Source organism: Clarias gariepinus, chromosome 9 (genome assembly GCF_024256425.1).
Source record: "Clarias gariepinus isolate MV-2021 ecotype Netherlands chromosome 9, CGAR_prim_01v2, whole genome shotgun sequence".
In the NCBI taxonomy this organism is placed as follows: Eukaryota; Metazoa; Chordata; class Actinopteri; order Siluriformes; family Clariidae; genus Clarias; species Clarias gariepinus.
In genome coordinates this window covers 16,062,936-16,088,096 of record NC_071108.1, presented here as the reverse complement: position 1 = coordinate 16,088,096, position 25,161 = coordinate 16,062,936, and the positions used below count along the sequence as shown (strand labels likewise).

Below are 25,161 nucleotides of genomic sequence, written 5' to 3'. Positions count from 1 at the left end.
AAAACTGTAAAAGACTGCATTAACAAAGCATCACAGTGGAAATTATATTGATGTCTATTGTTGTTTCAGGGAGCTTATGGGTGAAAGGAATTGGACATACTACCCACCTACTGACAAATACCATTGTACATTGCAAAGTGGCAACTAAGGAAATTTTAGAGACACAGGAAACATGCAAAAGTCCATCCAGAACATAACCTAACAACGACCTCAGTATCAGGCCGGGGTGCTTTGGGGCATCTCCACCTGCTGAGGCACAGTGCCACTACAATCATTTACAGCCCCCCATGAAATAAGGGTTTATGTATGATAAGACTTTGTATTCTCACAGCACCCCCACTGTGATGTCCTAAACCAGTGAGGCCCAAGTCTAGGCCTGGAGGTTGGGGGACAGAACTGCTCTTTCAAACTTTGTAATGCAGCCAGCTAACCAGCAGGATAAAATTGTGTTAAAAAGATGCTTCTTCTCCGCTTATTGAGTGAATTTCCCAGAGTGGCTTTTTGTCAAAGTGGATCTCAGTCTTATGGTACTTTGATGCTGATTTTATGTCTGGTTCAAACTCTGTTTACTAATAAATTATGTAAAGACAACTGATGAATTATTTAAAGACTCTATGATCTTGAAAATGTTTAACAACTCACTACATTTTATTATCGTCTCATCGTCTATACCACTTCGTCCTGTCTTTGCACAAGGCAGGGTACACTCGGGATGGAGTGCCCATCCATTGCAAGACACACACACTATGTCCAATTTGGGAATGCCAATTGGCCTAATCTGCAAATGTTTGTACTGTGGGAAAAAAATGGAGCACCTGGAGGAAACTCACCACGCATGGGGAGAATATGCAAACTCCTTGCACACAGCCCCAAGGCAAGAATCGAATCCGCACCCTGGAGGTGCAAAGTGACAATGCTAACAACTAAGCCACCGTGCCAGTTATACACACACAAACAAGGCAAATTGGAATGGTGGGACCTGGGGATTAATTCAGTACCACAGAGAATGTTAAACCTAATACCCATGTATATGTAAATATACTGTAGTTCACATATGGTTCTCTGGTTTACTCTCACTAACATGATGGACGAGTCTACTCCAAATTTCTTTGTCTGTGTGTCTGCGTGTGTATGCATGGTGCCCTGCAATGGACACGCATTCCATCTGGGGTGTATTCCTGCCTCGCAGCCAGAGTTCCTGGGAAAGGCTCCGGATCCACCCTGACCTTGACCAGGATAAAGCGCTTATAGAAGATGAAGGATGGAATCAGAAGTGTATGGCTGAGCTGAGTGTGTTCAGGGGATCCTAAGGGTCCTAAGTAGAAAATTCACAAGAAGGGTTTTTTTTTTTTTTTTTTTTTTTAGGAGAATGAAAACTGTTTGGGCACATTCACCTTTCAGGCCCCTAAATTAGTAATAGTCACACCTGAATTTAATGAATGATTGTCCATTGAGAGACAAAACGTGAGAGCTCACTCATGACTTCGGAGGAGCTGCTCTCTCTCCCTCTCTTCTCCTCTCTCTCTCTCTCTCTCTCTGGCATGGATGTGGTTAACTGCTTAACACGGCTGGGTGGATTTTAACACCGAGGTAGCAGGACAACCCAACGCACACACACACACACACACACACACAACGAGCACCTGCCACCTCTTTTCCTCTTCATACAGAGACTTTTTCACTTCCCGGGGCGCTGTATGTGGATGGAGTGGTGACAGAGTTTCTGAGGCTGATTCGCGGGGCTGTGGTCTGATGAGACGTTGTTTGCCGGCAGGAAAACTTTGGTAACTCGCACTAGCACTGACAGCACTGGCCAGCCTCCGTCAGATGGACAGAAACACGGCGCGTTCGGTAGTTTCTGACTGTTTTGTGTGTATTGGTGGGATTTATGGATAGCTTCGTGCGACGCCGCGGAATGTAACGACCAGCACGAGCGCCTCAGCCGCCGGAGTTACCTGTAGTGAAGTGAGTCGCTTCCTATTGATGTTCAATAATACTGCGCGTTTCTAATCAGCGAAACGGTATTATTTTGTTGCCACAAAAAAAAAAAATCCACTTAGTTTATAAGCTGAATGTGTCAGTGATGTTTGTCTGAGTTGCATTTTATGGCTCTGCTTTCTAGATAGTCAACTACTTACTATTGTCTTCGGTGTAGAAATTGTGCAGAGTGAAAGCGGGGTTTTATTTTTGCACGGCGTGAAGTCTCCACCTCAGCTTTTGTTTCTTACTCAGGGCTCCTTTTCCCTTTAACAATCCGTTTACATTATACTACTGAGACCTACTGTAAGCAATGCAATTATGAATCACACGCAGTGTGAACAGGTTTAGCAGCTCAGTTAAAGTTCATATGTTTGTAATACGTTTTTGTTTGTTTGTTTGTTTTGTAATTATGATGAGACGACCTACAAACATAAAACTAGAGTATATCTTAATAGTATATAACTAATCTGCAGATTACTGATATACCAGAATATGTAGTAGGTTATTATATCTTTTATCCAAAACTATATATATAGTATAATAGCCTACACACTACCAGAACTACATATTCTTGTTATAAACTACATATAACATACCACACACATGGTCATACTACATATCCTGTAGTCATATATATATATATAGATATAGATACTAAACTCGACTAAAAGGAACTGTTCCTTGTTACTAAGATGTTACCCCCAATCATGCAGGATTATATGTATAGTAATCTGTTGGTTATATAAGCTAGAAACAGTATGTAATGTGTATCAAATAAGCAGTTCTAACCATAGCCATACGACTTAGCAAAGAGCAAAAAAATAATGTCCTGTTGTATTGCATATGAAAATGGATTTTTGTTTTATGTTCATGTATATCGTTATTTGTTTTTCTTTTCTTTTATATATTTTAGGTTTTTGATACCTTGGACAGGCTGTGAATGTATTATATGTCTTTAGGTCATTGTAGACTGTAGATTTGCCCCACCATATCGATCACATTGCTATTAATCATAAAACCAACCCATGAGAGCATAAATTTAGTGGAATCCAGAGAGCCAGGCTAGATGCCGCCTCGTCAATTATTAATATGGCTAAACTCAAGGTTGAAGAAAAAATGTGGGTAAAAAAAATCAATACAGAGGCATCTTGTTCTCAGGACTTTTGCTCTCTGGGCAAGCTCACCAGTGCATGTTGTGAGATCACTAACAAGCTTTGTGAAATATTTATTTTGTCAGTCATGTGCAGCCTAGGCTAGCTGTATTTCATTGATTTTGGGATGATGTTACCTCAGTTTTCGAAAGCAGATTTGACCATTTTTGTTGCCCTGATGTTAAACTGTCCATTTAACCATTAACCAGACAAGTAATTTTGACAGTAGTTGATTTTAATAAAACAGATTATTGTAGATGGATCATTCTTTAACTTCAATTAAATGCATTGACCTTTTGTTTAAAGATTTATTAATTGTGTAAATGGTATTTTGCATATTTTGCTTGCTCGGCATCAGAATCTATGAAAATTTTTTTCAGAAGCAAAATAGAATATAAATTAAACTAAGCAATTACTTTTGCTTGCTTTGGCTTCTTAAGTCATGTTTCCATATTTTTTCCATACATTTAATGAAATTTATAAGTAAAAACCTGCACAGATATTTAAACTCATGCAATTAGATCTATTCTGCACCCTTTATGATCAAAATTTTAGGCTGTCAATATTTCGAAACTCTGAAATGCTGAATACATTATAGGCCAATTATTAGCGGTTTGCTTTTTCAGTGTTTTAAATGTTCACGATCAACACCATGACAGTTAGTCAATACTCATGACAGTTGCAGTACTTTTATTTAAAAATGAAAAGTAATATGTCTTCAACAAATATTCTAATCTGTTCTTTTTTAAAAGGCCCATTAGACCTTGAGTCAAGTTAATACACTTTCTACTACTTTCATCTGAAGTCAGATGGATTTTCGTTTTATGATACTTATTTACCAGCTCTCCAGGGTTTTAGTCATCACTTCAACCACACTCTCAGCCTTCCATTTGTCATCAATGGCTCTGCTTTCAGGCAGTTGCCAGGATTCTCCTTGTCCCAACACATATGCAAACACATGCACATGCATAAATATATACAGAGTTAGTTATACACAGCCTTGTTGCTTGCCACAAATACAATAAGACCCTGGAGACGGTTGTCATGAGAGTTTCTAGGGGTCAGCCCCAGGCCAGACAGGACTTTTGGTGGGGCGGTTTGGGGGGTGGGGTGGTGGGGAGGATTGTGAGGAAGGGAAACTGAAGGTACAAGTGATAATTTAGTGATACCTCAGCAGAGGTGGCAGGGTGCTACTTTTCTAATAAGTAGGGTCTCACATCAAATCAAATCCTGTCGCCTTTTAATAAAATGAATTTCACTATGGGATGTTGTCAGTTTTTCATTATTTCACACTGACTCCCTGTTAGAATATTTTGGTAGCTTAAGAATAGCTTGTTTGCTATGAATTTCAATTTCAACTGTAAATGCAACCCTAGCTTGTAACATTTCAGTTTTACTGAATAATAGAATTTTTTTAATTCTTAAAGTGAAAAGCTTTAGTATTTGCCGGTATCACTGTACACTTGAAAAACAGCTGACAAGCACCTGACAGGACGTCAGAATGTTCACCTCAATCCCCTTTACCCTCCCCTCCTTATTCTGGTGCCACTTTTACGGGGAATGGCACAACACAGGCGCGTCAATGACAGTGAGCAAGGGTGGTTTATCCCTGCAGCTGTCAGCCCATGTGGGTATTAAGCCTCCGTTCTAAGGATTCTTGAGCCTTTGCCAACCAAAGACCTACTGTAATCCATTTCAAAGCGCATGGACAGCCAGTGAGTCTATTCTCTTTAACGAAATGGCTGAAAATAAAAATGAAGTCGTCAGTTCATATGAAAGAGACTTAAGGCCTGTGCAAAGCCATATTAAGGTCAGAGATGTAGTGCAGTTAGTTAGTGACAGTCTTTTGATGGAGTAGCAAATCATTCATCTTATAGTTGTGTATTTATTAGCCATGTATCACAAAGTATTAGGGTTTCTCTAAAGTTGAGGCTCGTTTTTTCTCCCCTGTAGCCTGTAGTGCATGGGCTGCTTAGCAACAAACAAGTGTCTGGTCATGGCTCACTTCATAACTCATAACTCACTGTGCTTAATCCTGGAAAATACCAAAGCAAACATGATAAAAATTGTGCTCCCTCATAAAGCAAACTGATGTTGGAAAACAGCTGTGAGCTATGAATAGGTGAGCCTATTACAAGTGCTGGATAATGACTAAGGAATTGAGTGTTTATCATGTAAATGAAAAGAGTGAGGCCCATCAAAAGAGGTGTTGGAATGTGATGCGCACAGATCCCTCCCCTGAGTAAAGTCTTTCTAATACTCTCTGTCTTGATTTAGAGTATTACAACATAAGAGGTTTCAGAGATCAGGCTGGGAGAAGAATGGGGATTATAAACAGCGACTGGATGAGTTAGTGTGTACATTTGGCTATATGGTGTGCATGTGGGGTATTTGATGGAGGACATAAGTGTTTCATGATGCAAGAGCCCCAGTTTTACTGTGCTTCCATGTGTGCTGTTTTGATCTCCTTTGGAAGCAGAGACACCAGCATTATAATTCCTGAAACAACTGTTCACCCGAGATCTTCTTTTGATCGGGTCTTGCAGCAGGAAGACGTGGCCCAGTTATTCTGGGACTTTGATTCAAGTCTTCTTTGACAGTATTTGTAAATGTGTTACAGTATGTACTCTCATACCAATGTTGAGCTTCAAGCTGTGCTCTTTGCTTTCGCCTGCGTTTTGATGGAGTTGTTGCATGTTACTTAGTGTCATATCGTAGCAGTACTGTTGAGGTGAATATGATATGACTGAGAGTAGTGGTCACATCAGCATGTGCTATACAAGACCTCTGGTGGTGAGCAGTCTTTGAAGAGAGCTGGCAAATCTGATATTTAAAGTGGAGAAGCTTAGCAAGGGACTGTAAATTTCAGCACTTTGCCTTGCTTTAATATAGTAGTCCAGTGTAGTAGCCAAACCAAGTCTTGGAAAGGGGCCATGTATCACTCATTCGTGGCATAGAATAAACTATCTAAATTTAAAAAAATATATGTACATAATAATAATAATAAAAAAATAACTTTTCCCAGCTGCTGTTAACAATTCTGCTCCAAATAAAGGCTTAAATTTAGCACACACAGAATCTTCTCTCTTTTTTTATATTCATTATCAGAAAAACAATTTTAGGAATTCATGTACTTTAAGTGTTCTTGACCGCCTATTGGCAAACTTAGCACAAGTCGGTCATCCTACTGTATTTAACCACTGATCTTCACTGGATCTGTGCGCATCTGAACACTTTCAGAGTCTCATCTTCAGCATTTCTGTCTATAGACATAGAGGAGCCAGAGCATTAAATTGCAAAACATTAAGGCCAGTATTGTGTGGGTTTCCCCTCGTGCCACCATGACAACTCTACATGTGTGCTGATGTGTCTGGCACCTGGAAGTTAGTGGCAGATCCTTTGGGTGCTGTGGGTTAAGGAATGGGGCCTCCATGGATCAGACTTGTTTGTTCAGCACATTTCATGGATGCTTGATCAGATAGAGATCTGGGAAATTTGGAGGCTAGATCAACAACCTTGAACTCTTTTCCTGCTAGTGTATGGGGCGCTGTAATTCTGCCACAGAGATACACTATACACGGAGAAGAAGACTTTGAGCATGCGCATAACCTTGCGCGCTGTATAAGAACCAAGATGGTGTTGTCCATTATCGCTTGTTGCTCATAACAGTTGCATAGAAGCAATAGATTTTGCTGTAATAAAGCTAGTAGGCTTTGTAGCAACACGAACACAATCATGTAGTCCGCCATTATTGTTGCTGCTGTTACGTGTGACACAGCCGACACGTGATGTGATGACATCATCGTTTCACGAAATATACGGATTGGCCGTACACACGAAGACGCAAGGGTGTCGTTTTTAGATTTATCCACTTTGGGACCCGATTTAAAAAAATTGCGGTTTCAGTTTCCTAAAATGCCCGATCCGTGTGGACGAAACGCCAATACGATAAAAAATTTATACGTATACAGCGAAACGCATCTCCGTGTGGACAGGCCCTAAACAGCCTAGCTTTTAGTCCCCACAGGCATAGATGAGGCGTGGGTATAAACTTTAAAGCACTTTTTGTACGTCGCTCTGGATAAGAGCGTCTGCCAAATGCGCAAATGTAAATGTAAATGTGCCCATAATTGTGTCACCAGTTTACTGGCATATACTTGATCTTTTTCTTTTTCTTTCGGCTGTTCCCTTTCAGGGGTCGCCACAGCGAATCATCTGCCTCCATCTAACCCTATCCTTTGCATCCTCTTCTCTCACAACGACTAACTTCATGTCCTTTCTCACTGCATCCATAAATCTCCTCTTTGGTCTTCCTCTAGACCTCCTGCCTGGCAGTTCCAACCTCAGCATCCTTCTACCGATATATTCACCATCTCTCCTCTGAACATGTCCAAACCACCTCAATCTGGCCTCTCTGACTTTATCTCCAAAACATCTAACGTGGGTTGTCCCTCTGATGAACTTATTCTTGATCTTATCCATCCTTGTCACTCCCAAGGAGAACCTCAACATCTTCAGCTCTGCTACCTCCAACTCTGCCTCCTGTCTTTTCTTCAGCGCCACTGTCTCTAAGCCATAGAGCATCGCTGGTCTCACCACTGTCCTGTACACCTTTCCTTTTATTCTCGCTGATACTCTTTTATCGCACAACACACCTGAAACTTTTCTTCACCCATTCCAGCCTGCCTGTACCCGCCTCTTTACCTCCTTTTCACACTCTCCGTTGCTCTGGACCGTTGACCCTAAGTACTTAAAGTCCCGCACGTTCTTTACCTCTGCTCCCTGTATCCTCACCGTTCCTCTTGGGTTCCTCTCATTTACACACATGTATTCCGACTTACTGCGGCTAACCTTCATTCCTCTGCTTTCCAGAGCATACCTCCACCTCTCCAAATTTTCTTCCACCTGTTCCCTGCTCTCGCTACAAAGCACAATGTCAATCATAGTCCATGGAGTCTTCTGTCTAACCTCATCTGTCATCCTTTCCATTACCAGAGCAAACAAAAAGGGGTTAGAACCAATCCTTGATGCAGACCCACCTCCACCTTGAACTCTTCTGTCACACCTACAGCACATCTCACCACTGTCCTACAGCTCTCATACATGTCCTGCACCACTCTAACATACTTCTCTCCCACTCCAGACTTCCTCATACAATACCACAGCTCCTCTCTCGGCACCCTGTCGTATGCTTTCTCTAAATCTACAAAGACACAATGCAGCTCTTTATTACCTTCTCTGTACTTCTCCACCAGCATCCTCAAAGCAAATACTGCATCTGATGTACTCTTTCTAGGCATAAAACCATATTGCTGCTCACAAATGCTCACCTCTGCCCTTAACCTAGCTTCCACTACTCTTTTCCACAGCTTCATTGTATGGCTCATTAGTTTTATGCCTCTGTAATTACCACAGCTCTGCACATCTCCCTTGTTCTTAAAAATCGGCACCAATACCATACACTTCTCCTCCATTCTTCTGGAATCCTCTCACTCTCCAAGATCTTGTTAAACAAACTAGTTAGAAGCTCTACAGCCATCTCTCCTAAGCACTTCCATACCTCCACAGGTATGTCTTCAGGACCAACAGCCTTTCCACTCTTCATCCTCAATGCCCTTCTCACCTCACTTTTACTAATATTTGCTACTTCCTGCTCCACAAAAGTCACCTCTTCTACTCTTTGTTCTCTTTCGTTTTCCTCACTCATCAACTCCTTAAAGTACTCCTTCCATCTTCCCATCACCCTCCTGGAATCTGTCAGTACATTTCCATCTCTATCTTTAATCACTCTAACCTGCTGCAATTTCTTCCCATCTCTATCTCTCTGCCTTGCCAACCTGTACAGATCCACCTCTTCCTCCTTACTGTCCAGCCTAGCATACAAGTCCTCATATGCTCTTTGTTTGGCCTTTGCCACCTCTACCTTTACCCTGCGCTGCATCTCCCTGTACTCCTGTCTACTCTCCTCAGTCCTCCTAGAGTCATACTTCTTCTTAGCTAGCCTCTTTCCCTGTATACACTCCTGGACTTCCTCGTTCCACCACCAAGTCTCCTTGTCCACTTTCCCCTTACCTGATGATACACCAAGTACCCTCCTACCTGTCTCCCTGATCACATTGGCTGTAGTTGTCCAGTTAACTGAAAGCACCTCCTAACCACCCATAGCACGTCTCAAATCCTCCCTGAAGACTACACAACATTCTTCCTTTCTCAGTTTCCACCACTTTTTCATCTGCTCTGCCTTTGTCCTCTTCGCCTTCCTCACCGCCAGGGTTATTTTACACACCACCATTCTGTGTTGTCTACACTCTCCCCTACCAACACTTTGCAGTCATTAATCTCTTTCAGATTACAACGTCGACACAAGATGTAGTCCACCTGAGTGCTTCTGCCTCCACTCTTATATGTCACCCTATGTTCCTGCCTTTTCTGGAAGAAAGTATTTACTACTGCCATTTCCATCTTCTTTGCATAGTCCACCACCATCTGTCCTTCTACATTCTTGTCCTGAAGACCAAACCTGCCCATCATATTTTTATCACCTCTGTTCCCTTCCCCAACATGTCCATTGAAGTCTGCACCAATCACCACTCTTTCACCTCTGGGGATGCTCTGCATCACTTCATCTAACTCACTCTAAAATGTCTCCTTCTCTTCTAACTCACATCCTACCTGTGGGGCATAGCCACTAACAGCATTTAACATCACCCCTTCAATATCCAGCTTCAGACTCATCAACATGTCTGATACACTTTTTTTTTTACCTCTAGAACATTCCTTACAAACTCCTCTTTCAGGATAACTCCTACTCCATTTCTTTTTCTATCCATACCATGGTAAAACAATTTGAACCCTGATCCTAGGCTTCTAGCCTTGCTACCTTCCCACCTGGTCTCTTGGACGCACAGTATATCCACCTTCCTTCTCTGCATCATATCAACCAGCTCTCTTGCCTTCCCTGTCATGGTCCCAACATTCAAAGTCCCTACTATCACTCCTAAACTCTTGCCTTTCCTTTTCTCTCTCTGCTTTCGAACACGCCTTCCTCCTCTCCTTTTTTAACCAAACTTTTACTGGTATATACTTGATTATAAGTGTTATTTAGTTAACTCATGGTTGGAGTTAGTGTCGTGGCTGATAAGTGCTATATGCTATATATTACATATTTAGTATTATACAAAATGCCCAAACCAGACAAAAGTTTGAATGCAAGTTTGGATTTATTTTCTAAATTTAAAACAATACTGGATTGTTCAAAACATTAAACAAAAATACATATGGCATCAGGTAATTGAGTAACAAAAACAGTCAGGTGTTATTTTTAAGGCATGAAGGACAGCTCTTCTGAAATAATTCTTGCAATAGCAGTTTTTTCAAGTGTATTTGCAACACCCATCAAGCGCCATGATGAAACTAGTTCTCACGAAGACCATCCCAGGAAAGCAAGACCGATACTTACCTCTGCTGCAGAGGAGAAGTCCATTTAAGTTACCAGCTTCAAAAATCACCAATCAACAGCATGTCAGAACAGAGCCATTATATAGATTTTATACTGCATAAGAAATACTGCATTGATCTCAATATCAACTGTTCAAAGCAGATTGTTGCATATTTTGGATGTCTTCAGCATTCTCCACACTTTTGACTGGTAGTGTCTCTTAGACATGAAAAGAAAAAGAAATCTGTAAAGAAATAGAAAAAACATAATCATTTAAATCAATATTTGGTATGACCATTCATTTGGTCTGTGCATAAGAATGAATTTGAAATATGAATTTGCTTCTGAGAACAAGATATCTTAAGATGTAGTTAAATGAAGTGCACTTATGTGTGATCTGGATCTCAATTACAAACTTTGAACACCCTGTGAAGAACATTAAATTCTTTATTTTAAAAAATCAAAAGAACATAGCACAACTAAGACTCAGATCAGCCTGTCCACCAAATGTCATCAAAGACAGGATTATCTAGATAAGCAACCAATAGGCCATAAGAGAATGTTTACATGGCAATCTTAACACCTACGAAAAAGCTGGATTTTATGAAATAATAATAATAAGAAAACCAATGGAAGAAAAAAACAAATAGAATTGGCATGTGTCATTTTGGGAACTCAGTAAACATTTGGGTAAAAGTTTTATGGTCTGTCCATTTAGAGAACAGATGCACACATGGAAGCATGGTGCTGGTAGGTGAGATGTTTTTTTTTTAAGCAGGGACTGGGAAACTAGTCAGGATTGAAAGTATGAAAACAAGATGAAAGTAGCCAAACACAGAGTATGTCTAAAAAAGGAAACATTTTCTTTTAGACACTTGAGACGATGATAGGTGATCACCTTCCAAACAGGCAAGGCATAAGCATGCTGCTAAAGCTACACTTGAGTGGTTCAAAATATTTTGAAAATGCTAGAGGGGCTAATCAAAACCCAGACCTTAATCTGAGTGGGAGTCTGTGGCATACTTGGTGTTTACCAGCAGTAGTTGGTATAGCTTGTGCATTTTTTACCAAGAATATACAGTCAAGTTCAAAAGTTAGAACCCCTTACTTTTAATTTTGTGTTTTTTTGTGTAACCCAACTGATCATAGTGGGCATTAGTATTAGACAAATACATCCTCAGGCAAACCACAACATATAACTTTTTTCAACGTGCAATTATATTTTTTACATATGTGGGAAAAAACAACCCCCATGATTTAATAGATTTTAGATCCCCCTTTAGCAGCAATTGAAGCAAACTTAAAGGAACTGTTTCCTTTATGACTTTTTCACTCTTTCACATTGTGGTGGAGGCATTTTGGCCCATTCTTCTTTACAACATTGCTTCAATGCTTTGCAGCATTGCTTCATTGAGGTTTTTGAACATTTGCTAAGGCACACGGGCTCATCTATATTAAGGTCTGGACTTTGACTAGACCATTCTAAAACATTGATTATTTAATTTTTCAGCCAATCTAATGTGAAAAGAAAATTGATTCAGATAGATTCTGTTGTGCTTCGGATCATTGCTTTAGCTGTCAAACAGATGGCCTCACATTTACCTCTAGAATACTTGGGTACACAGAGAAGTTTGACTCAATGACTGCAAGATGACCGGGTCTTGTGGCTGCAATATAATTCTAAATCAGCACCCCTCCACCACAGTGCTTGATAGTGGGTATCAGGTGTTTCTGCTGAAATTCTGCTTGGTTTTCCCTAAAACATTGTGCTGGGCATTAAGGCCAAACAACTTTATTTTGGTATCATCTGTCCATATGACATGCAGGCAAACTGGACTTGTTCAGTCTTCTTCTAATTGTGCTTTAACAGTTATGCTCAGTGAGGTCTGTAGGGTTTAAGATTCAGTTATTGGGTTTTTTTATATTTCTGTGAGCATTGTTTGGTCAGACCTTGGGGTGAATTTGTTGTGTTGGCCACTTCTGGAAAGATTCACAACTATCTTGAATGCTTTCTACTTGTTAATAATCTTTCTAACTGTAAAATGTTGAACTCCAAATTGTATAACTCTTTCAGATTTATGTGCAGCAACAATTGCTTATGTCTTTCATTCATGACATTGTGTTAACCTACAGCTGAATGCTCCATCCATTCCAATGACCAGCAAATTGCCAAAACTTCTGCTTTATAGAGGTCTGCACACCTACTGATTAATCAAAGACTGATGATTAGCAGTGTCTGGCTGTAACTTACCTTTTTAAATCCTGTGGAAGCAGTAGACGAGTACTTAGTGTTGCTCACTTTTTTTTTTTTTTTGCTTTTTGGCTTTTGCATGGTGAAAAAAGTTATATGTTGTCGTTCATCTGAGGTTGTATTTGCCTAATACTTAGCTTTATTATGATGGGATGATATTTTATTACACAAAAAAAAAACACAGACTTAAAAGAGGGAGTACTAACTTTTAAACATGACTCTAGCATTAAATATATTAGGATTCAGATATTTCAAGTTGATAGAGACATGGCATTGCAGGTAAATAATTTTCCTTTTTGTAAGGAAATCTGATTTTAGCATTTTGATGAATTTGCATGTTTGACTGTGTTGAGTTTTTAAATGTGAAAAATATCTTAATAATATGCAGTGACCCTGATAGTCATTAGCTTTTAACGCAACTGTCCACCTTTGGGAGACCAGTGTTTTAAATGGCACAACAAATGTGGGTTTCTTCCCACAGTCCAAAGACATGCAGATTAGGCTAATTGCTGTTTCCAAATTGCCAGTAGTGTGTGAATGAGTGTGTGTGTGCCCTGTGATGGACCGGCACCCCATTCAGGGTGTACCCCGCCTCTTGCTCTAAGTCTCCTGGGATAGGTTCCAGGCCCCCCATGACCCTGTATACAGGATAAAGCGGCACAGACGATGAGTAAGAGTGAGCATTATTGTTCGTGGCAGCCTGCTAGTCTTCTGTTACTTTACAGTACATCATATATGCTGTAATGTCTAATTGTTTCCCAAAAGATTTTCAAAATTGACTTTTTGTCATTCTGCTCTTTAAGCCGTACTTTTATTAGGTAAATCTCTCTCTTGTTTTAAGTATGTAAAATGTTAAAGATAAAGGATTAATGAGAAGTTTTTAAGACTTACCATAAAGCATAAAGAAGTGTAGAGCTGTCAGTGCCAATATTCTGAGCTATAATCATTTCCTTTTTAAAAAAAAAAAAATCAGTGTATGAAGATAAATTTATGAGCCATGCGCTTCTTATGTAATTCTTTGGAAATTCATCCACCCGCAGTCATGATTTGTCATATTAGAATACATCTTTGATTATATACAAACAATGTCCCATTATCCTCAGGTATGTACAGTACTCATGTACCACTGTTTCTAAACCTATTGAGAGCAGATGGCCCAGAAAAACAGTCTGTCACTACAAACAGCATTTACTGTCCCCTTAATAACAGTCACAAGGGAGCAAACAGCTTTAGGACTTGTTTGTTATAACTCTTTTCCCGTTCCACTTTTGCTCTCGCCAGGAAAAAGCCTTTGGTTAAGAGGCTGATCCTGAACTCAGGGATGTTTTATAGATGTCAGTAACAAACATGGTCAGCTTTGGATTGTGAGACATGGAAATCTAACCAAGTCTGAAAAAGTAAAAAACAAGAGACCCGTTTTAATTTGATAAATTGTTTTTTTTTGTGTGTGTGTGTGTGTGTGTGTGTGTCATGTTTTGTTGGCATGCATGCATACGTCTGGTCAGGAATTATTGATGGAGTGCCTTGTTTTCTGCCTTAAGGTTCAACATGCTGTGCATTCTGTGATGTTTTTCTGCTAACCACAGTAGTAAAAATATGATATTTAAATTGCTGTGGAGTTCCTGTCAGCTCATCCCAGTCTGGGTATTCTTCGCTGAGCTCTCTCTCCAGCAAGGCATTTCTGCTTACATAACTGCCACTAACTGGATGTTGTTGTTGTTTTCTTTAAAGCATTTTGTGTACACAGTGTCCATATATATGTTGGTTTTAAAATCAGTTTTTAAGCCAGACTGTCTGACACTAACAGCCATGCCATGGTTAAAATCACTGCAAACACATTTCCTCCACGAATATTAAGTCATATTCCTGACATTTGTGCATTGCACTTTGGCCTTATGATTGGCTGACGTTTTTGGATATACAGTTTGCTATAGTGTGCATGTGTTCCTATAAAGTGCCCAATGATGGTCTATCTGCCAGTGTGATTTAACTTAGCTTAATATTTTTCTTAGGTTTCTGTAGTGTACTGTCATTTTTGTAGCGGCACTTGTCTGAATATTGTTCTGTACAAATAAAACCATAGTATCCATCTAACCATTATCTTTATTGCATATCCTGTATAAAGGGAATTTGGAGCTTCCTCCAGTGATCTTAGCAAAAGGTTGGGTACACCCTGAATGGGGTGGCAACCCATTACAGGGTGTAAGCACACTCATTAGTGTACCAAATCATACTGTACACTACGGGCAATTTGGACACACCAGTCAGCCTACACCACCATGTGTTTGGACTGTGGGTGGAAACCAGAGTGCCTGGAGGAAATGGTAGCAATATACAGACTTTATAAACACACACACTCACAAAGTCGAGACTCAAAATCCCACCCCTGCAAGCCACCGTAGTGCTACAATTAGTAGTAGTAGTCTTAGTAGTAGTAGTAGCATTAAACTCATAGACTGCCACACTGCAACAGGATTGCGGCATAGAAAGGGACTACCACAAGATTAAACAGATCATTTGTCGGAGACTGAGTCACTTTAGTAATTTGCTCTGGATAAGAGCGTCTGCCAAATGCCAAAATTGTAAATGCTTTTTTTCTGTGCATAATTTGCATTATAGTATATGATCACATTTGACTGAGAGTGTAAAGGAAGCTGACAAACTGCAGTGCAGCAGATGGACTACAGTTGGTCATGTTATGTGATCATTTATAGGTTTAACTTATAAAACCACCATTTAATGTAGATACAGCGTGCTTCATTTATCAAATGTTCAGGTGTGTGTAAATGTTATTTGTAGGCCAGACTTAACTAAGATTTATGAAAGTTTAGGTAATGCTGTAATTTTCTCTTTGTGTGTATGTTGACAAATTACAGGCATTCGTGGCTAAGCTTATTTAATAATGCTTATAAAACTTCATAAAAGACAAATCTCAAAAGCTGATAAAGACAAAATGACTGAGTTTAAACTAAGGACAGTGTGTGCTGTTAGTAATGTCGCTCAGCCTTTGCAACATGTCTGATTTCATAAACACAATAACTCTGGGTGCTTATAAAAGGCATCATTTGTGTTCATTTTTCTATGTCTGGACTGGGCGTCACGGTGGTTTATTGGTTAGCACTGTCGCCTTGCACCTCCAGGGTCCGAGCTCGATTCCCATCTCTGTGTTCATGGCATTTGCATGTTCTCCCTGTGCTTGGTGGGTTTCCTCTGGGTACTCCGGTTTCCTCACACACGCCAAAGATATGCAGGTTAGGCTAATTGGCTTCCCATATTGCCCGTAGTATGTGAATGAGTGTGTGAGTGTGTGTATGTGTGTGTGCCCTACAATGGATTGGCACCCTTTCCAGGGTGTGCCCCGCCTTGTCTCCTGGGATAGGCTCCAGGCCCCCGTGACCCTGAATACAGGATAAAACAGGATAGTACAGAAGATGAGTGAGTGAGTGGTCTTATTTATCTTAGTTTATGACCTATTATATGACTATTATTTTATATGACTAAGTCACTTATTATATATGACTTAGTTTATGACTTATTAGTATATTTATCTTAGTTTATGACTTGTTTTGGACGGGTTCCTTTTTCTATCATTAATATTAAATGAAGAGGCTTCACAAAATGTTAATTAAATTGGTGTTTAATTAAAATAAATGAGGCAATTAAACTTAACATTGTAAACTGTATATAAAAATAAGTGACATATGTCAATTATGCATTGCTGATGCCTACTATTAAGTAAGTTTTTTTAGGTAAATTTACAAAATCTCACCAAATGTATTGAGGGACTTGGGAATGACATTTGTTTGTATCCAGCTTGATAAATGAGGCCCAAAGTACACACCAGTAACACAAGGTGCACTTTCTTGTTTGTAGTAAATAAAATTGATTACACACAAAAAAAAAAAAAAAATGCAGCCTGTAAGCCTAGATTAGTTGCCCTTCACGAGCCAGACGAGCTTACCTAATGATGTATGTGCCGAGGATTGCAAGCTTTTCAGGTTTAAGATTTCCTGTACAGCTCAGAACTAGCTCAGGCTGTCTTGGGATCTTTTTCCTCACTTAATGCATGGCTAGCCTTTCTAAGCTGCAGCTTTGAGTAATTTATCTGTGTGCATTACTGAGACAGATGGCTCTCATCTTACCGATCTTTTTCTGTGATAACGGAGCACTACTTACATTAAACACATATTCTTTTGAAAAACGAGATCATGAAGAATGCTGTCAATGCTCTTGTCTCCTTTCTCAGAGTTCTACTCCAAAGACCCTTTAAACCGTTCATTTGTCAGTGGAGCTTTTGTCTGAGGATTCTGCATTCCTTATCACAAGACTGACTTGCATTAAAGGGGCTACCTTCAACCTTTGTCCAGGTTTTTTTTTTTTTTAGTTCATTTCGAACTGACCCTGAAATACAGCCATCACATCAACAAACACCTTCATGTTTGCTTAACACGCATGAGTGAATTAGTGGCACTTGCAGGGGCAAAGCATTGCCCGAGCAGATAAGGATCTGCTGCTGTTAGGGTGAAGACACAGGATTTTTTTTTCTCCTGATTTTCTCCCTAATTTAATCCTGGCCAGTTCCCACCCACCTTTTATGAGTCTTCCCTTGTCAGACTACCAACCAGGAAGGGTGAAGGGTATCACATGCTTCCTCCGTGCCATGTGATGCCAACTAACTGCATTTTGTTTTTTAACCTGTGCATCTTAGCAAAGAACATTGGTATATCATGGTGGCTCTCTGTTGAATGTTGATTTTTAAATTTTTTTTTATTATTTATCCATCTCTCCGTTTTATGGTGTTGATTTTTAAAGCTGCACAGTGATGTATTTTGACTATAACACTTAGCAAGACGAAAATAAAACATGGTAATGGTGTTGCGGGGTTCATTTTTGTTGTTTTTTTTTCCAGATGACTGCCTTGATTTTTAGACCTCAGCCTATTCTGAGAGGTCTGTCTGCTCTGTGAAGCTTACGCCTCTTCAGTGTTAGTGTGTGTCCAGGTGTGGTCTCATTACACACAAACACACTCAAAAGACACACACAGATAATGACACATTCACTGCCACTTGGGGCTCATAATTAGTGAGTATCCATGTGCAGACTTTTAAAGATAGGTATTCTGTAGGCCACACGGAACACACCTTGCTTTTTCATCGCAAGAAGTCAAGGATATCGGACAGACGGTTATGTTTAGCCTAAAGTTTCCAGTTCGGGAAATGATCACAGCCACAGGAAATTTGTGGACGAAGCAGAAGGAGTACTGACGATGTAAGCAGTACTACTGTGGAAAGAAAGTCTATGGTGTCATATAAGTTTTTATCTCTTTAGCATTCAATGGATTGTAAACAAATGGGTTTTTGTGGGTTTTCTGTGTGCGTGGAGTTTGATTGGCATGTTCTCCCTATGCTTGGTGGGTTTCCTATGAGTACTCCGGTGTCCTCCATCAAAAGATATGCAGATTCCACAAATTGCCTGTAGTGTTTTTGAGCTCTGTAGTGTTGTTGGGATGGATTGGCCCCCCGTCCAGGGTGCCCAGCTCATGCCCAAGATCTTCTGTGATACGTTCCAGGGCCCTGTACAGGATAATCCATATAGACAATGAATTAATGAGTTTATTTTTGTTTATTTATTTATTTATTTATTTAAAAAGGAATCTTAACTTTTGTTTCAGTTGCAGCAGACTGTGAAGAATGTAATTGTGACCCTGCATTAGGTATTATCCCATGTCATACATATTGTACAAATGAAAGCGTAAGTATAATAAGAAGAAATATTGTCCAAGTGCTTGTGTTTTTATATGCTCAGGATATCAGATAAGTGGCTTTATATTCCACTCAAATAAAATAAGCCTCGAATAAAATGTTCCAATTAGATTCTTAACCATTTCCTTGGACGCTGATCTGATAAAAATGTTAGTTTACATGCTCAGAAGTACGATTTCTTCAAGATATAAATCTGTGAATCATTTAATCTGCAAGAAATTTAACAGACGAAGAAGAAATATTTTTTTCCAACTTTGAGATTAGGTTAAACTTCCATTTTTCCAGATAAATCCCACATTTAGCAAGAATAGATTTATTAGAGAAATAATCATATCAAGTGCTTACGAAGCTAATGTTTATCTTTTTAAAAGATTGTTAAACGTTTACACCACACCTCTCACTCCATTTGAAAATTCATTCAGATTAGGCCGGACCGTTCCAATTAAGGAGTTTACATAATGGATTTTTATTCCAATTGGGCTATTAGTCCAATTATTTGTGGAATATTAGCGTTTCAGTGTCTGGGTCGTCTTGTACAGCGTTTATCTTTTGTTGTCGTGTGTCTCATTTGTGACCCATGTTCTTTTGCTTGTTTTTAATTTACGCTTCATTTGTAAACTTACATTTTAGTTAATGCGTTGATTGGGGCACTTGCATCTGCCTTCGCCTCCAATACCTGACAGAACATGATTGTATTCTTCCACAATACAATTCTTCTCCAGAATTTTGCATTCAGCACTTTTTGCTGCTTTTATAGCTTATAATGCTCTACTTTACTTTTCCATTTAATGAAAAACTGAAATCCTTATCTATTCGTTTATTCAACTTACAGCATATTATTCAGTAGCCTTTAAATTGGTCTTGACAAGGAAATTTATAGAAGGGCCATAGTTATGGCTGTGAGTCTGGATAAACAGACAACTTCCAGAGTTAACTTCATCATTAGACTACTATATCTAAGCCCAGGTCTTTTCTGCATTGTCTTTGCTCTCACTTCCAATATGCCCATGGAGACAGAAGCTACAGAGGCCCCCCATGTTTGCGGTCTCCCGCTGTCTGCGTCCAAGAGTTTAAAGTTTAAATCAAGGCAGTTTGACAGGGATTTGCCTTGGCTGCTGTATCTAAGAGCTCTTTCAATTTGAAGTACATCCTTCTGTAATCCCAAGGGAGTGTGGCCCTTTCGCAAAAAATATCTGCTACCCTTTCCCACTAAATGAGGAGTTGCTGCTCATGCTGTGGCGGGGTGGGTTCGAGAGTCATGATTAACAGGTAGAAGACCCTATATATTAATAGCATTAATAGCGTTGGGTGATGATTCTTTATTTTTGCCTTTAAAGCCTCATAAATTTACTGCTTTCCAGGTTAAAGGTTAAATTAAGCTATAAGGTTTTGTATAAAGGTAAAAATGCAGTGCCCTGGAAAGTTGTCAGGCAATATATATTTAACACGCCCCTTTTAATTCTTTCTTTCTTTTTTGTGTTACATTTACAACCTCTTGGAATGGCAGGAGGGAGAGCCTGTGCAGCACATGCATGCTGACCCATGCGTGGCCTATAATTTGGTTCAGTGCCTTTCAGAGGGTGCGTTCAAGTTTCTAGTTAATCTCCAAAGACTGAAAGCTTTTGACCCAAAAAAAAAAAAAAACTGCTCCTGCTTAATGGTGCTTGTTGATTTATGGCAACTTACTGGAACGAACTCAAAATCCACACACGACTGTTGTTTAGTGTATTTGCCAGGAACTTTTCCTGAACTTCTCTCATGGCACCTTGCAGGTCTCAGAAGGTTAACTCTGCTGTCATTTCCATGGAGACGACCCGGGCCCTCCTCCCACTCCTCCTTCTCTTACTGAGTGTGTGCGCGCACAGTTGTCATGGCAACCTTCGCCCGACCCCCAGAGTGTATCTGTCTTACAAAGGTGAGTATGGTTTCTGTTTACTACTGCATACATAATGAATAAGAGAAATTTTTGTTTTCTCTTAATAAGTCGGAGAAACATTTGAACAGCTCCCCTATTCCCCATATGCAATTTTGGGTTGGATTGAAGCAGCTGTAGTGAATTAGCCAACTCTCCAGGAGATGGTTCAAGCAAGAGTGTGCGAGCATGATCTAAGAATGACTGCTCTCTTTGTTTCTGCTACTAATTATCGAAGGCATTTCATCTAGGACTTTTTTTTCTTTCATTAAACATACTCGAATGGACCGAATATATTGGATTTTCGGTTTAGAAAATTTTAGGGAAAGGTTCTTAATGGTGCGTCTGTGACAACTGTCATCGGTTGCTGAGTTTTGCAGCATGACAGCTTTTCGCCCCTCTATATTCACTACACGGTGCCTTCTCTCTCTCTCTCTCTCTCTCTGTCTCTCTCTCTCTCTGTCTCTCTCTCTCTCTCTTTCTCTCCCTCTTTCTCTCTCTCTATCTCTCATACACACACACACATGCACACACACACACTCCTTGCCTATCGCTTTCTGTCCTTCTCTGGCAGAGTGTATCACCAGCATGCCTCATCGCCCAATTAATGCTCTAGAGAAGTGACTACCCATCATCCCCCCCTACATGTTGACGTGTCACTGTGGGGCACAAAGAGAGTCATGCAGAGAGAGGAGCGTTTGATGTTTAAAAGTCTCTCACAATGCCATTAGAATTTATCACTATAGGAGCTGCTTATACACAAAGAAATGGAGAATAATGGCGCAATTTACTTTGCTGAAAAGGTGTTTGTTCTGTACGATTAAGTGACATTTGTCCCAGCTAAATACGGCCACATTTACGCAAGCGCATGTAGCCCTAAACATCTCACCCTGGCTTGCCAGCTAGTAGGTCAGATATTGGCATGAATGTGCTCTAAGTTCTTAGAAGCATTAACACACACACAAACACACACATATATATATATATATATATATATATATATATATATATATATTTAGACAGACGCACATACACACCCACAGACAGCCAGGTCATTGTCTGTGTCTGGAGTGCATGACATCTTGATCGAAAATGTCACTTTGACCAACACACATATACACTGGCAGTCTTCATGGTGTTTAAATGGCAGGACCTGTTGGCACTGTGCCAGCGCATCGCTTCGATATGGTGTCCTAATCCCAGGACACTGGTCTTCACATGTAACCATCAAGTCAATGAAGACATAAAGAGAAATATGACAGACAGACAGAATTTATAAAAAAAAAAAATAGGCAGAAGAAAAGGCACCTTTTTTGTTAAAAGGTTAACAAAATGTGGGAAATCATACTTAATCTTGTGAGAAGCACTGGAATAAGGAAAAGAGAGAATGTGGGACAGCAGAATGGCAGAGAGGAATTCTAGAATAAATTGGATGGATGAAGAAAAAAGGTCGAAAGGTAGGGGACAATGTGCACGGAGAGAGAGAGAGAGAGGGAGAGGTTGGGGAAACAGAGAAGATAAATATGGAAGAGGGAATCGTAGGAGGAAAGTGAAAAGAGAGGACTGATGAGCAGCCCAGAGGCATGAGAGATGGAGGTTGAGGTAGAAAGAAGGCCAGAGAGTGTGTGTGTGTGAGAGTGTGTGTGTGTATATGTCTGTGTGTGTGTGTGTGTGTGTATATGTCTGTGTGTGTGTGTGTATATGTCTGTGTGTGTGTGTGTGTGTGTGCAACTGGGGAGTGTTTGTGTGCAGAAATGTGTGGAAAAGTTACAGAGATGTGTGTGGTTGTGTGCACACTTTGGCCCATAGTCATAAAAGTTTTAAGAAGATTTCAACACACCGAATGGAAGTAAACAAATCTGTGCTTGATTAATGAAACTGTCATACAGCATCAAAACAAGCTCTGGTCTTAGCACAAATGGTGACTCAACTGTGTGGACACAAACTCTCACTAGTCTTTTATTATGCATGCAAATAACACACCCCAATTTACAGTTTCAAGCAAGAGTCCTCCAAGATCCGAGGGGGGGGGAAAGGATTTTGAAGAAGGGATTATATATACTTTAGTGAATTTGTGTTAGAGGTCTGTTTGTCTGAGTCAGCTGCAAATAAAAGAACAGTTATGCAAAGGTGCACACTTTAAAAAAGCCATGTTAGGGCAGAATCTGATAGAAAAATCAACCTCATCTGCAGGTAATAAGAAATATTCATAATGAGGCTTTTATTTCATTTTTTAAATAGCTCACATTTAACTTAGGTCTGATTTAATGAATGGTTTCTTTCACTTTTCGGTCATTTGTAGACGTTCAGATGTACAAAAGTGTGCATGTGACCTAATATAAGAAGAGCCCCTCCCTTGGGTTGTTTCTTAGCTCTGCTGTTCTCTGGAGGGGTGTGGCTCAGCAGTAGCCGATTCACGTAGACGCTGAACGTTTGAAATATGAAAATTGCATTATCATGAGGGGGAATTAAGCTGGAGCATTAACATACTTACAGTAGGTTACAGTAGACACTTACACCGCCCTTATTGGTGCAGAAGAACAAATCCTACTACAAAAATATACAATAAGCAGATAATCAAATACCAAAAAATTATACTATATGTTTCAGATCAACTAAGATGTTTGCCATATTTATTGATATTACTCTACTTGCTATAATTTACTGTATAAAAGGAAGGTTTTGTCTGTACATTGGTTAGAACGTGGTCTTTCAATGATACCTTCACGTTTCATACATTGGAGGATGCAAATTTTCTGTCTGTACAGTATGTCTGTCTGTATGTCTGTCCAGCCAGATTTGTCACAGAATCACGCAAAACTAGCTTGACAGAATTTAATGAAACTTTTCCAGTCCTTCTGTATTTGCCTAAAGTGAAACCTGCGGCATAAATGAAATCGAAATGTTGAGTAAAAGGAAAATCATGAGCAGTTGTCCCAGATTATAAACTGCAAGGTTTGACAGGATACTGCACATGCACAACTTAAATCCACCACTGAACAGAATTTAATGAAACTTTTGCAGTACTTTTATATCTGTAGTTTAACCTGCACCATAAGTGAAATTAAAACATTGAGTAAAAGCGATGTTATGAAAAGTGATGTGGCAGATTGAATAATCTACTTAGGCTAATAAGAAGCTACTTACTCAATGTAAACAAATACTTATACAAATACAATGGTGTGAAAAACTATTTGCCCCCTTCCTGATTTCTTATTCTTTTGCATGTTTGTCACACAAAATGTTTCTGATCATCAAACACATTTAACTATTAGTCAAAGATAACACAAGTAAACACAAAATGCAGTTTTTAAATGATGGGTTTTTATTTTTTAGGGAGAAAAGAAATCCAAACCTACCTATGGCCGTGTGTGAAAAAGTATTTGCCCCCTGAACCTAATAACTGGTTGTGCCACCCTTAGCAGCAATAACTGCAATCAAGCGTTTGCGATAACTTGCAACGAGTCTTTTACAGCGCTCTGGAGGAATTTTGGCCCACTCATCTTTGCAGAATTGTTGTAATTCAGCTTTATTTGAGGGTTTTCTAGCATGAACCGCCTTTTTAAGGTCATGCCACAACATCTCAATAGGATTCAGGTCAGGACTTTGACTAGGCCACTCCAAAGTCTTCATTTTGTTTTCTTCAGCCATTCAGAGGTGGATTTGCTGGTGTGTTTTGGGTCATTGTCCTGTTGCAGCACCCAAGATTGCTTCAGCTTGAGTTGACGAACAGATGGCCGGACATTCTCCTTCAGGATTTTTTGGTAGACAGTAGAATTCATGGTTCCATCTATCACAGCAAGCCTTCCAGGCCCTGAAGCAGCAAAACAACCCCAGACCATCACACTACCACCACCATATTTTACTGCTGGTATGATGTTCTTTTTCTGAAATGCTGTGTTACTTTTACGCCAGATGTAACGGGACACGCACCTTCCAAAAAGTTCAACTTTTGTCTCGTCGGTCCACAAGGTATTTTCCCAAAAATCTTGGCAATCATTGAGATGTTTTTTAGCAAAATTGAGATGAGCCTTAATGTTCTTTTTACTTAAAAGTGGTTTCCGCCTTGGAAATCTGCCATGCAGGCCGTTTTTGCCCAGTCTCTTTCTTATGGTGGAGTCGTCAACACTGACCTTAATTGAGGCAAGTGAGGCCTGCAGTTCTTTAGATGTTGTCCTGGGGTCTTTTGTAGCCTCTTGGCCGGCCACTCCTGGGAAGGTTCACCACTGTTCCATGTTTTTGCCATTTGTGGATAATGGCTCTCACTGTGGTTCACTGGAGTCCCAAAGCTTTAGAAATGGCTTTATAACCTTTACCAGACTGATAGATCTCAATTACTTTTGTTCTCATTTGTTCTCAATTTCTTTGGATCTTCTTTGCATGATGTCTAGCTTTTGGGGTGCTTTTGGTCTACTTCTCTGTGTCAGGTAGCTCCTATTTAAGTGATTTTTTGATTGAAACAGGTGTGGCAGTAATCAGGCCTGGGGGTGACTACAGAAATTGAACTCAGGTGTGATAAACCACAGTTAAGTTATTTTTTAACAAGGAGGGCAATCACTTTTTCACACAGGACCATGTAGATTTGGAGTTTTTTTCCCCCCTCAATAACGTAAACCTTCATTTAAAAACTGCATTTTGTGTTCAATTATATTATCTTTGACTAATAG

The 25,161-nt window shown here is 39.8% G+C and overlaps 1 protein-coding gene across 4 annotated transcripts in view; it reads left to right on the top strand.

The window, feature by feature from the left end:
- Positions 1-1,573: 1,573 nt before the first annotated feature.
- sema3gb (sema domain, immunoglobulin domain (Ig), short basic domain, secreted, (semaphorin) 3Gb) overlaps positions 1,574-25,161 on the top strand; it is a 43,528-nt gene continuing 19,940 nt past the window's right edge. For 2 of the 4 annotated variants that reach the window (XM_053503182.1, XM_053503181.1), the window contains exons 1-2: positions 1,574-1,784; positions 20,355-20,497. In XM_053503182.1, coding sequence (XP_053359157.1) covers positions 1,753-1,784; positions 20,355-20,497 — 175 coding nt within the window. In that variant the 5' untranslated portion in view covers positions 1,574-1,752. Of the gene's footprint in view, positions 1,966-20,088; positions 20,163-20,354; positions 20,498-25,161 lie in introns of those variants that run through there. The other 2 variants (XM_053503183.1, XM_053503184.1) reach the window with 2 other exon arrangements.